Source organism: Chiloscyllium plagiosum, chromosome 5 (assembly GCF_004010195.1).
Source record: "Chiloscyllium plagiosum isolate BGI_BamShark_2017 chromosome 5, ASM401019v2, whole genome shotgun sequence".
Lineage (NCBI taxonomy): Eukaryota > Metazoa > Chordata > Chondrichthyes > Orectolobiformes > Hemiscylliidae > Chiloscyllium > Chiloscyllium plagiosum.
The window spans coordinates 40,037,727-40,051,486 of record NC_057714.1 but is presented as its reverse complement, the minus strand read 5'-3'; the positions used below and the strand labels follow the sequence as shown (position 1 = coordinate 40,051,486).

Genomic DNA, 13,760 nt, shown 5'->3' with positions numbered 1-13,760 from the left:
CACAGCCAACACAATAACAGCACTTGTTGTCTGTGTGCGTGTATATTGAAAAATCAGTTTTTTCAAGCATTGAGTTAAAAGCCCTTTGGACTTCATCTATAATTTCCCAATACACATTTTTTGGGCGGCATGACTCAGCTGTGCTTTAAAGTTGTCTGTCACTGAGCACTTTGCTAAGGTTAAAGAACAATTACTAGCCTGAGGACCAGGGAAACCTTCTCCTTTGGGCCCAGATGGTCCAGGTAATCCAGTAGCTCCACGATATCCCTAAAAGTCATTAAAGGAATGACAGGTATTAGTCAAAGAGTCATAAGATAATTGGGCTTAAATTAAAATAAATCAAAGAGTGCTAAGGAACCCACAAATAAGGTCCAGTAAAATCTTGCAAACATATGTTTCCAGCTTTGTTAAAGGTAATACTGAAAATAGGCAATACACTATTACAAAGATTGTAGGAAACTTTACATTACAATGGCTGAATTCAGCCTTGTTTGGTCAGCTTTGGATCTTCCTTAACTTTTGGCATAAATACCTTTCTTTTGGCTTATAATAAATTACAGCACATCAGCCCAGGATTACAAAGATCTGTTAATCCTTATGGTCTAAGTGAATGAAAAATTCATAGCCTTTTTCATCTGCATTTAATGTGAACAAGAACATATAAAGTACAGCACAAGAATAGGGCCTTTAGCCCACCATATCTGTGCCAACCATGATGCCATTCTAAAGTGATACCTTCTGCCTGCACATGGTCTGTATATCTCTATTTCCTGCCTGTTCACGTGTCCGTCTAATTGCTTCTTATAATACTATTGTATCTGCTTCTATCACTTGCCACGACAGTGTGTTCCAGACACCTACCACCCTCCGTATAAAAACCTTCCTTTGCACATCTCTTTTAAACTTTCCCCCTTCACCTTAAGCTATGCCCCTAGCATTTGACATTTCCACCCTGGGAAAAAGACTCCGATTACCCACCCTGTCGATGACTCTCATAACTTTACACACTTTTAATCAGGTCACCCCTTCAGCCTGTGATGTAAAAGCGTATCTAAAAGATGTTAAAGCTACACACAGAGACAGGCGCTAACTATTTGTACTAGCCATGACCATGAATGTCTGAGTTGTTTTTGGTAGTTTTCCAGATTGTTGTTGCAAGTATATTCAGAACAAAATGTTGTCTGTTATAAAATTGTGTTTTTAACATAAAATGCATGATTTAATACAGCCTGTTCTGGTGGGATTCCCAGTAACTCCCTCTCTTACAGAGCCTGAGAAAAATTACACCGTGTACCTTCTTAACATGTTTATTCCCCAGCGACAGTTCCTATTTGTTTTCTGTTACACATCATGATACAGATGCAACAATTCATACAGAGCAAGAGTTTAAAACTAATTATCCACCAAATTTATAAAGCAATAATCCTTTGAATTTAAAAGATCCTCTAGCATTTTGTTTACCATCCACTTAAGGATCAATCCAACCAAGTATTATCCTTCAGAGTCCTCAATGCTTCCAATTCCTGTACTGACTCAGGGGAACAAGACCTTAATATTGAAATTTCTAATCTATCTTCTCTACTTTAAATTCAGTCCAGTTGATAAACATCACCAGCATGGGAGTTGAAATTAAATAAGACCAATATACAGGCACAGGAATTCCAAACATATGATTAACCTCTGAACTTGTACTATGATTCAGGTAGCAGGCAACTTTGTGATTAAAAGGATAACAGCCTGAGGCTCTGCTTTAAGCCATATCTGAAAGACAATAGCTGGGTCAGTGTAACATTCTCAAAACTAGAATATTAGTTTTGATTTTTGTGCTTAAGTCCTGGAGTGGGGCATGAATCCACAAGCTTCTGCATCAGAAGTGAGAACACTAACAACTGAGACACTGTTGAGGCAGGATTTGCAGGTTGCAAACCATCAAGTATGAATGGCTTATGATCAGTCCAGGGTAAAAAGGGTAGCATAGGTGGCAGTTCCCTGGAGTTGGTGGTTGCACATATGTTCTATTGGAGAAGACTTTGTTGAAGCTTTCAATGGGCCAGTGTACAAAAAGACCAATAGATGTGCATCTTCTTGATGTATTGCATGTCTGCCAGAAAACCTACTCTTACTGTTAGGTATAAACCAAAGACTAGTTTAGACTTGGCATAGAACTTTGATCAAATCTTGGAATGCATCCTTTGTTACATGGAAATGGTGACCAACAACTGTGGACCCAACCACGATACAGTTACCAATATCTGCTTCTGTTATGGCACAAGTATATAAAACATTGTTGCAAATATGCAATTCATAATTCATTTGTTTTAGAATAAAACTTTTTGCTTTAGGAAATTAACATTTGTACTGTAGAAACTGAGGTAAAACCTAATTTAAAACTGGTAAGCATCTCATGTGTATGAAACTTAAGTAAGCTGGGAGGTTGTTATACATCATATTTGGAATATAAGAGATAACATCACAAAACAGTCAGTGGAGGAACTTAAACAATGTATGAGGTAACTGAAAACAAAATCTGAAAGTGGCAACAGAGAAGGGGATTTTCAGTTAAGAAACTGACGCTGCCCAATTTCTGAGGAGACAAAAATCAAATCTGAGGTTTAGAAAACAAATCTTTTGGATAGACTGAAACTGGGCAGAATTTTTGTGTTTTCTTACACCCATGATCAGTATTTTGAATGTAAGGAATTAATGTTTTCACACTCTCAGAGCAAGTATCTCAAGTTAGATAAATTCCAGCAGCAAGCTTTCTGTGAGTTCCAAAGCAAGAAGGTTATTTATGGACACATGCTTACCACAGACATAAACACTCAATATAGATGAAGATATAACAATACTATCACAATTTATGATTGTCTCCATCATTTTTTCATTGTAGTTTCTTAGATGAATTGATGCCTAAGTGAGGTGAAGACCTTGTAAAGCAGTTGATGGAAGTAAGATGAGAGGCTTCTTGTTGTCAAGTTTCCAGGAATTTGGTTCTCAGATGAATTGGATCAGGTTGGGATGAGTCTATCTCCTTTTTTCAAAGCATTGTTATTTATTATCTTGGCTGCTTAGTTAACATGCAACTCTCCAAGTAATTTGGTCTACAGAATAACTTCTCATTGTTATTTTAAAAGCAGACAACAACATGACTTCTTCACCCTGTAACTTGTACAAGTGTAAAGTCCTTTGTCCAAAAATGCTGGTTGATTTCACATCTTGTGTTTTTGTTTGACAGTTTGGAATTCTAGTGTGAATGAGGGGCTACAGGATCAATTCATTTTGGTCTGACAAACATTGAGTTTCAATGTTTCTGTTATCAATGGTGAAACAGAAAGGCAAACTGGTTGGAATGGTGTGGTACTTTTACTGATGATAAGTCCTTAAATAAAAGGATGTGTGAATCTCTCAGATGGCTGTGGAATGTTCATATTTAATTAGGCATTTCCTTGAGACTTAGGGCCTTTGACTCTTTGGTCATCAGAATGCCAACACCACAAGATTTGCAATGGGCATTTTAATTGGTAATTTATGTTCACAATATTAAAATTTACAATATACTGGAACATGACAGGACAGAATCATCAAAGCTTAGTTGCCTCAACCAATTACAGTCCAGTTGCCTACCAATCAGCATGATCCTCTCAGATGGTATAAATGTTGGTTTTCCCTTTGAATTGATATTCTTGAAAAGTGTCCTGCTGAGTACAAGACAAAAAGATTTGGTAAAATGTATCTTGCTTCAGCAATACTCAATTTCTGTACCATTAAAATGTGGAAACACTGTTAACATTGGGCAGATGTATTGCCTGCTCCATTTCTGCCAGTTTTGTATTTTAAAATTACTGAATTAACATGAATAAATGTCCCATAAGATCAATGAATCGTGCTTTGTTTTAAGATATGGCTGAGTGAGGAATCTGCTGCAGCTGCCCTGCCAGGTAAAATATGGTAGGACTCAGATGTAGGTAAGCCCAGTTGTTACGTAACTCTTCAGATTTAGGATCATGAATGTTAATTGCACTCATCTTCCTCCCCTGCCTGCTTGAAACCTCCTGGGGAGCAAAATGGAGTGTAGTGCAGGAATTCAAAATGTAGCACCAGCAGTGCTTTTGAGAAGCAAAACTTAAATCAAGTGTAAAGGAAAAGTGATTTTAAGGGTTAATTGTTAACACAACTATGTCAGTTACCTTGGGTCCTATTAATCCAACTCCTGGGTTACCAATGGATCCTTGAGGTCCTGGTGGTCCTCGGTCACCCTGCAACACACACATTCAGTGTTAGTTTAATAATCATTTTAAAATGAAATAGTTTGCTACTGATTTCATGACTTTATCCTATATTCATCTTGTCAGAAGGCATCAGTCCCTCATTAGCTCCAGAAGCAATGCATCAAGTGATATTTATTACAAATGCCACCAGTGAGATTACAAAGCAGCAAAGAGAAAATGGATTTGCTCACTCAGCACAAAGACTGTATCAGCGCATTTTGAAGAACAACGTATGCAACTAGAAAATGTTGTGTTCAACTCTCACACTCAGGTATTTCACTAAACCTGCATGTTGTTTTATTTCCTCAAACTATTTTTAATCACTACAATCATTTTAACTTGAGTTGCTTCAGGATTCCAAATAATAGACCATCTATTTTGCCTATTTTGCAATGTTTGATTTTTTTCAAAAGGCACAATGAACTATGTTGCTCTCAGTCAGCAGATTAATAACAGTTCAGCTAACTACTTGTGTGAGCCCTGCCTTTTTTTGTACTTTCGTGGGAACTGGGCTTTGCTGGCAAGGTCAGTATTTGTTGTCTGATTGGCTTGCAAGGCCCCAGAGTCAACCTGGGATCTGGAGGCACATACAGTGTTGTAAAGGCAGGCAGAGTAATCAAAGATTGGGAGGCAGGAAGTTAGAATTTGGTGTTTGTAAAAAGAGGAAAGCATTGCATGGTCCCTTTAAAGGTGTTTTTTTCTGGTGCTTCGAGACTAAAATGGATATCTGTGAGCAGCAGCTTGAGTTTGCTCACAGTTGGCCTACAACTACAGTTGGCCTACAAATGTATGGACCAGAGGTCCATACAGTTGTAGGCCAAGAAACAGTTTTACCAAGTCAACAGGTTTTTAAATTTGAACCAGCCACTTAGATACCAAAAACATATTAAAATTAAATCTAATGCTTTTGACAACACAGGGCCAAACCTATTGTAACAAATATTGATATGTCATCAAGGATATAAAAGAAGCAGACAGTTGGAAAATGACCCAGAGAGCTAACTGTCAAATGCCAGAGCTAATAGGTCTCAGTTTTTGAGAGAGAATCATTGGCTCTCACAGCACCATCTAATTAACAGTGGAGAAGACGTTCCTGACATAAGAAACCAACAGAGAAGACATTCCTGACACAGGAAATGATGGAAGAAGGCACAGAAAATTCCAGAAGGCACATAAACTGGCTGTAATTTCGAGAGATTAAATTCTATTTTGTTATATGAGTGGAACTTGTATTTATTGGAATAGCATACCATTAGAATCTTGTTTTATTCAGGAATAGTTAGTAGTTAGAAGGGATTTATTCAGTTTCTTAATAGTTTAGTTAACTTGTCCACTGTTAGAGTTAAATAAATAAATTGTTACTTGTTGATTTTAAAGTGAGTGTCAGGGATCTATTTTATTTAACCAACAAAAATTGCTGAGAAGCAGGTCACATCACTTTTCACAACTGTTTTACAGATTATAGGGTGAGGGGTTCCTCTTTGGGTATTTCAGTTCTAGTTCTTGGGGTGGTTGGGGAGGTGGGTGGGGGGGTTGCGGGGGGGTGGACCTCCACTTTATTACAATAGGCCAGAGTCAGTAAGAATGTTATATTTCCTCCCTTGAAGGGCATTAGTGAACTAAATGGGTATGTAGAACAATCAGTGATAGCTTTGCACTCATCATAGCTGAGACTAGCTTCCAATTCCAGAAGAGGTCATTGTTACTTTTTTTATTAAGTGAATTTAAATTCCATCAGATTCCACAGAAGGATTTTGAATCGATGCCCCCAGCACATTAACTAGAGCCACAGACTACTGGATAATTAGTCCAGTGACATTATCATTACACCACTTGGTCTTCTATAAAATAATGGAAGAATGTTGCATGAATAATTCAGTAAACCTGTATTCCTTATTTTAAATCAATGCTATGACGTGTAATGCTGTACAGGGACATGAATAAAACTATTTTTGGGGTTAAGAGAAGCAGAAGATAGAGCACTTTTCTCATGACACTTTTCACATCCTCGATGTCTCGAAGTATTTCAGAGATGATAAATTGCTTCTGAAGTAGCAACAATATTTATGTAAGCAAACAATGCAGCCAATTTATGCACACAAAGTTCCCACAGGCAGCTGGCTCCTTTGGAACAGCGTTCCTTCGGCAGCAGTAGGTTGTAAAGTCAAACCCTTTGATGAATCTTGGCATACAAAAGATTTTTTTTTTAAATTTATTCAAGGGAAATGGGTGTCACTAGCTTGACTAGATTGATTGCTCACACAAATTGCCCTCAAGAAGGTTGTGATGAGCTGCCTTCCAGAACTGTTGCAGTCCATTTAGTTTTGGTTCACCCACAATGTTGTTATGGATGGAATTGCAGATTTTCAACTCTGCAATACTTAAGGAACGGTGATTTATTCCAATGGATGATGAGTGGCTTGGAGAAGAACTTGCCAATGGTGGTGTTCTCATTCATTTGCTGTCCTTCCCTTCTAGATTGTAGCAGCTATGGATTTGAAATGTGGTGACTGTAGAACCTTGGTATATATCATGGTCATGTCTTGTGCCTTGCAGATGGTGGACAAACATTGAGGAGTCAGGAAATGAGTTATTTGCCATAGAATTCCTAGCCTTTTACCTGCTCTTGTAATCACAGTATTTAAATGGCTAACACAGAAAATGCTGGAAAACTCAGGAGGTCTGGCAACATCAGTGAAGAAACAAACAGAATTAACATTTCGAATCCAATATGGCTCTTCTTCATAACTCCAGTGTTGTCTGTGTTTGTTTCAGATTTCCAGCATTCCCAGCCTTTGGCTTTTATTTTCATGGCTAGTCCAGGTTCAGATTCTGGTCAATAACAACCCCAGGATGTTGATAGTTTGACAGCCAATATTAAAGATTCTACATTATCAAAAATGCCAAGATTTTAGACTGTACATCTGCCAGTTGAGGCTCAGAGCAGGCAGGTGGGACCGGTTTAGTTTGGGATTATGTTTGGTATGGACTGGTTGGACCGAAGGATCTGTTTCTGTGCTGTGTGACTCTATGACTCTATGAGATCAAAGAATCTGGACAATCTCCATCCAGTCCTAATAAATCAGTTTGGATGGTTATTCTTCCCATTGTGCTACTTGTACATTGAGGTTCCAGTCTGGAGTAACTCGGGCTATGAGTGTCTACACATTTGCAGTTTGCTTTCCCCTTATCTCTAAGTTATACTTTTCAACTCCACTTGTAATGTATATGAATCTTATTTATATCTGAACATCACTGATTTCAAAATGCATCTATTTAGTGCAGTGTCTTGGGGTCTTCTCATTTACAGATGTCAGGGTCATGTGATTGATGACGTGTATTTACATGAATTTCAACACCTAATGTGCATAAATTGACAGCCACCTATGCTTATACAGTGACTAAAACACCACTTAGGCTACAACTAGAAAACTGAAAGATGTCAGGTCACCACATCATAGTTGACTGCACCAGAAAGACTGTAGAGGACATTTACCAGGATGCTGCCTGGGTTGGAGGATCTGAGCTATGAGAAAAAAATTGGATAGACTGTGTTTGTTTTCCATGGAGTAGTGAAGGTTGGGAGGGGCTCTGATAGATGTTTATAAGATTATGAGGGGTAAAGATAGGATGGACAAGAAGGCAATTTTTTCTGTTAATAAAGCGACCATAACCAGGAGGCTTAGATTTAAGAGGTAAAAGGTTAAGAGGTGAGTTCAGGAGAATGTTTGCTCACTGCCTGAAATGGTGGTCGAGACAGAAACTCTCAACATTTAAGCAGCATTTAAATATTCATAGCCATAAACTCCAAGGCTATGGGTGAAGAGCTGGAAATGGGATTAGTGTTGTTAGGTTGACTGGTATGGGTCTGATGGCCAAATGACCTCCTCCTGTGCTGTAAAATTCATGAGTCTAAATGTCATGTGTTACCTGTGAAATGTTTTGTGAGGACATGTAACATGCTATGTAAATGCAAGCTCTTTCCTCGTCAATTCTGTAAATAGTATTTGTTGCATCGAAAAGTATCAGCTGCTGCCACAGTGACAAGTGCAAAGTCAAAGTTCAAGCTATATCCCTCTCTTTGATTTGGATGCTTTTCTTCAAACTAATTTAGTATCCATGGGGTAAAGGAATATAGGCCTGTATGTTCCTCAGTTCATAAAGTTTAGTAAAAAGGAAATATTACTATCATGGCCAGAAAGAGCCAGAAACAAGAGAACTGTCAAGAATGCTTTACCATGAATTATTATAACTCAGTTTGTGTCATGCTCATCTGGAGTATTGCATACAGTTGTGATCCTCTTACTTGAAGAAAGATGTAATTGCATTGGAGGCAGTTCAGAGAAGATTAGTTAAATTAATTCTAGCTACGAAAAGCTTGCTTATGTGGACAGATTGAGACGTTTAGCCCTATACTTGTGAGAGTTGAGAGGAATGAGATTTAATTGAGGTATATAAGATGCTAAAGGGGATTGACAATGTCGACATAAAGCAGATGTTTCTCCTTGTGGGGCAGCCTGGAATGAGAGGTCATACTTTTCAGATAAGGGGTGACCGATTTAAAACAGAGATGAAGTGGAATTGTTTCTCTCAAAGGAGTATCACTACCCAAGAGTGCAATGGGCATTAGGACACTGAATAAATTCAAGAAAATAAAGACATATTTTAATTAGTAATGCATTATAGGCTTATGGAGAGCAGGCAGGAAAGTGGAGTTGAGGCAAAGATGAGATTATGCATGATTGTATTGAATGGCAGAGCGGGTGTGAGAGACTGAATTACCTCCTCCTGTTCCTAGTTTTTATGCCCTCATGTCCTTATACAAATTGATGTCAATTTCTTTGCTGTTTTAGTGTTTTAACCTTGATTGAAATGGAAGATTAACAATTGTTTCATGCCATGGGGTAAAATACATATTAGTAGAATTGTAGGCAGATTGTTGCTAGATGGCTAAAAATATTATTTGGTATGGAATTATTGTGAAAATATGTGACAGAACATAGAGGTGTTTCACACACACACACACATTGTAATGTGATGAGTCTACTCCTGGGGTTATAGTTAATCTTTTCATAGTGTCAGGTTTTGAACATAAATCCTCTTCTAATGTGTGTCTTTTTTTCTCACACCTTGTCATCTGTTGGCTTCCTTAATTATATTTCACTACTGTACTTATGTTAATCACACTTCCATCGTTGCCCACCACTGTTGTCACTTCATGGCAAATCAAAGAATAAATTTTTGTTTAATGTTTACAAAGTCTGAATAATTTTTATATATTCCACAAGACGTCTGTCACAACTAGATAAAGTAATTTCATGGTTGTGCTTTCGAACATTGAATGTCATCAGCAATACTCTGAATCAGTTTGAACTTGCTGGAGATTATTACCACTTTCTCCATCTCTTCACACTAAGGCTTAAGATCATTAGACAGAAGAGCAGAAGTAGGCCAATCAACCCATCAATTCTGCTACAACATTCAAAGCGATTGGATCGGATCAATGGCACTTTTCAAAGCTCATTCATGGGATAAGGGCATCGCTGGCCAAGCCAGCATTTATTGACCATCCCTAATTGCCCAGAGAGCAGTTGAGAGTCAACCGCATTGCTGTGGGTTTGGCGTCACATGTTGGCCAGACCAGGTAAGGATGGCAGATTCCTTCCCTAAAGGACGTTAGTGAACCAGATGGGTCTTTTCTGACAATTGACAATGAGTTCATGGTCATCATTGGAATCTTGATTCCAGATTTTTATCAAATTCAAATTCCACAGTCTGCCATAGCAGGATTTGAATTTGGGTGCCCAGAATACTACCTGGATTTGTAGATTAACAATCCAGCAATAATATCAGGACATCGTCAACCCCCTGAAAAAAATATGGAACACTTCAGGAATTTGAGTGTCATCTTTAGGGTATGCACATCAATCATACACTGGAGTGTGTATGTGTGCTGATCTGATAATCCTCAGCTCCACTTTCCTGCCTTTCCCCATAATCCTTGATTCCCTTCACTAATGAAACACCTGTCTGTCTCAGCCTTAAATATATTTAGTGACCCAGCCTCAACAGGCCTCTGCTGTAAGTAATTTGATGGATTCACTGTCCTCTGAGAGAAGATATTTCCTCCAACTCTGTCTTAAATGTTTGATCCCTTATTCTGAGATTTTGCTCCATGCTTCATGACTCTCCCAAAAAGGGAAGAACCTTTCCACATGTACCCTGTTAGGTCCCCTAAGAATCTTGTATGTTTCAATAAGGTTGCCTCTCATCATTCTATATTCCAAGGTGTAGAGGTCCAATCTACTTAACCTCTCTTCAGAAGACAGCTCCTCCAGCCCTTGTATCAGCCCAGACAAACTTCTCTAGACTGCCTTTAATTCAGTATATCTTTTCTTAGATAAGGGGCTAAAAACTGCTCACAGTATTCCAGCTGAGGTCTGACTACTGCCTTGGGTAGTTTTAGCAAAATCTCTCTCCTTTTATATTCTATTCTGTTTGAAATAGATGCCTTTTAAATGTTATAATTGTACCAGCCTCAACCACTTCCTCTGGCAGCTAATTCCATACAAACACCAACCTCTGCTTGAAAAAGATCCTTTTTGGTCCTTTTAAATCTTTCCCCTCTTGCCTTAAACCTATGTCATCTAGTTTTTGACACCCTCACCCCGGGGAAAAGACCTTGTCTATTTACCCTATCCATGCCCTTCATGATGTTGTAAACCTCTATAAGGTCACCCCTCAGCCTCTGACACTCCAGAGAAAATAGCCTCAGCCTATTTAGCTGCTCCCTGTAGTTCAAACCCTCTAGCCCTGGCAACATCCTTGTAAATCTTTTCTGAACATTTCCAAGTTTCAAAACATCCTTCCTATCAGCAGGGAAACCAAAATTGCACACAGTATTCCAAGAGTGGCATAACCAATGTACAGCCACAACATGACTTCCCAACTCCTGTATTAAATGCACTGATCAACAAAGGTAAGCATGCCAAATGCCTTCTTCATTATCCTACCAACACATGATTCCAATGTCAAGGAACGGGAACTTGCATTTCAAGATCTCTTTGTTCAGCAACTGTCCCCAGGACATTACCATCACATGATGTAGAATCTGTGTGGGTAGAAGGGAGGAATGGTAAAAGTGAAAAAAATCATAATGGGAGTTATCTACAGGCCTCCAAACAGTAGTCACGATTTGGGGCATAAGATACAAAAGAGATAGAAAAGGCTTGTAAGAAAGGCAAGGTTATATTGATCATGGGGGATGTCAACATGCAGGTCGACTGGGAAAATCTGGTTGGTAGGGGATCGCAAGAAAAGGAATTTATGGAATGTCTACGAAATGGCTTTTTGGAGTAGCTTGTGGTGGATCCCACCGGGGAACAGGCAATACTAGATTTAGTGTTGTGCAATGAGGCAGACTTGATAAGGGAGCTTAAGGTAAAGGAACCCTTAGGAGGCAGTGATCATAATATGATTGAATGTACTCTGCAATTTGAGAGGGAGAAAGTGGAATCAGATGTAACTGTATTACAGCTGAATAAAAGCAGCTACAGAGGAATGAGGGAGGAGCTTGCCACGATTGACTGGAAGAGGAGCCTAACAGGAAAGACAGTGGATTAGCAATGGCAGGAGTTTCTGGGAGTAATTTGGAGACACAACAGAAATTCATCCTGAGGAAAAAGAACCATACCAAAGGGAGGATGAGGCAATCATGGCTGACCAGGGAAGTCAGGGACAGCAAAAAAAGAAAAAAAAAGTATATAGTGTGGTGAAGGGCAGTGAGAAGCCAGAGGATTAGGAAACCTTCAAAGACCAACAGAGAACGACGAAGAAAGAAATAAGGAGGGAGAAGATTAAATATGAAGGTAAGCTAGCTGATAATATTAGGGAAGATTGCAAGTTTCTTTTTATATATAAAGAGCAAAAGAGGGACAAAAGTGGATATTGGGCCACTGGAAAATGATGCTGGAGAATTGGTAACAGGAACAAAGAAATGGCTGAGGAACTGAATGAATACTTTGTGTCAGTATTCACAGTGGAAGACACGAGTAATAACCCCAAAATTCAAGAGAGTTGAGGGCAGAGATGAGTATGGTGGCCATCACCAAGGAGAAAGTGCTAGAAAAACTGAAAGGTCTGAAAGTGGACAAGTCACCTGGACCAGATGAGCTGCACCCTAGAGTTCTAAAAGAGGTAGCTAAAGAGATAGTGGAGCCTTTAGTAGTGATTTTTCAGGTATCACTGGAGTCAAGGAGGGTCCCAGAGGACTCTAAAGTTGCTCATGTAAATGCCTTTTTTAAGAAGGGAGTAAGGCAAAAGTCAGGAAATTATAGGCTGATCAGCCTGACCTCAGCAGTTGGTAAGATTTTGGACTCCATTGTGAAGGATGAGATTGCTGAATACTTGGAAGCGTGTAGCAAAATAGGGCAAATTCAGCATAGTTTCATCAAGGGGAGGTCATGCTTGACAAATCCTGTTAAAATTCTTTGAGGAGGTAACAAGCAGGGGACCACAACTTTTCACTTTATACATTCATGATCTGGATGAAGGAACTGAGGGCATACTGGCTAAGTTTGTAGGTGATACAAAGATAGGTGAGGGAAAAAGTAGTATTGAGGAGGCATGCAGGCTGAAAAAGGATTTAAACAGGTTAGGAGAGTGGGCAAAGAAATGGCAGATGGAATACAATATGGGAACGTGTGAGGTCATGGACTTTAGTAGGAAGAATAGAGGCATGGACTATTTTCTAAATGAGGAGAAAATTCAGAAATCTAGAGTGCAAAGGGACTTGGGCGTCCTAGTCCAGGATTCTCTTTGGGTTGAGTCAGTAATTAGGAAAGCAAATACAATGTTGTCATTCATCTCAAGAGGATAAGAAAATAAAAGCAGCGATGTACTTTTGAGGCTTTATAAGGCTCTGGTCAGACCACATTTGGAGTATTGTGAGCAATTTTGGGCTCTGGGACAATACTTGATGGAATTTAGAAGGATGGGGGGGGGATCTGATTGAAGCTTACAGAATACTGAATGGACAGAGTGGATGTTGGGAAGATGTTTCCATTGGTAGGCGAGACTAGGACCCGAGGGCACAGCCTTGAGTAAAAGGAAGACCAGACTAGGACCCGAGGGCACAGCCTTGAGTAAAAGGAAGACCCTTTAGAACAGAGATAAGGAGAAACTTCTTTAACCAGAGAGTGGCGAAGCTGTGGAACTCATTGTGACAGAGGGTTGTGGAAGCCAGGTCATTGAATATATTTAAAGCAGAGATAGAAAACTTCTTGATTGTCAAGGGGATCAAAGTTTACAGAGAGAAAGTGGGAAAATGGGGTTGAAAAACCTAACAGAGTTGAAAAATGTGGCGCTGGAAAAACACAGCAGGCCAGGCAGCATCCGAGGAGCAGGAAAATCGACGTTTTGGGTACAAGCCCTTCTTCAGAAATGAAGCTGGTGTGCCAAGTGGGCTGAGATAAAAGGTAGGGGGGAGGGAAT

The 13,760-nt window shown here is 39.2% G+C and overlaps 1 protein-coding gene across 1 annotated transcript in view; it reads right to left on the bottom strand.

Moving 5' to 3' along the window:
- Positions 1–13,760, bottom strand: part of LOC122550244 (collagen alpha-1(XXVIII) chain-like) — a 238,294-nt gene that overhangs the window by 49,142 nt on the left and 175,392 nt on the right. The window contains exon 20 of the mRNA XM_043691001.1: positions 4,188–4,256. Within this exon, the coding sequence (XP_043546936.1) occupies positions 4,188–4,256 (69 nt within the window). The remainder of the gene's footprint in view (positions 1–4,187; positions 4,257–13,760) is intronic.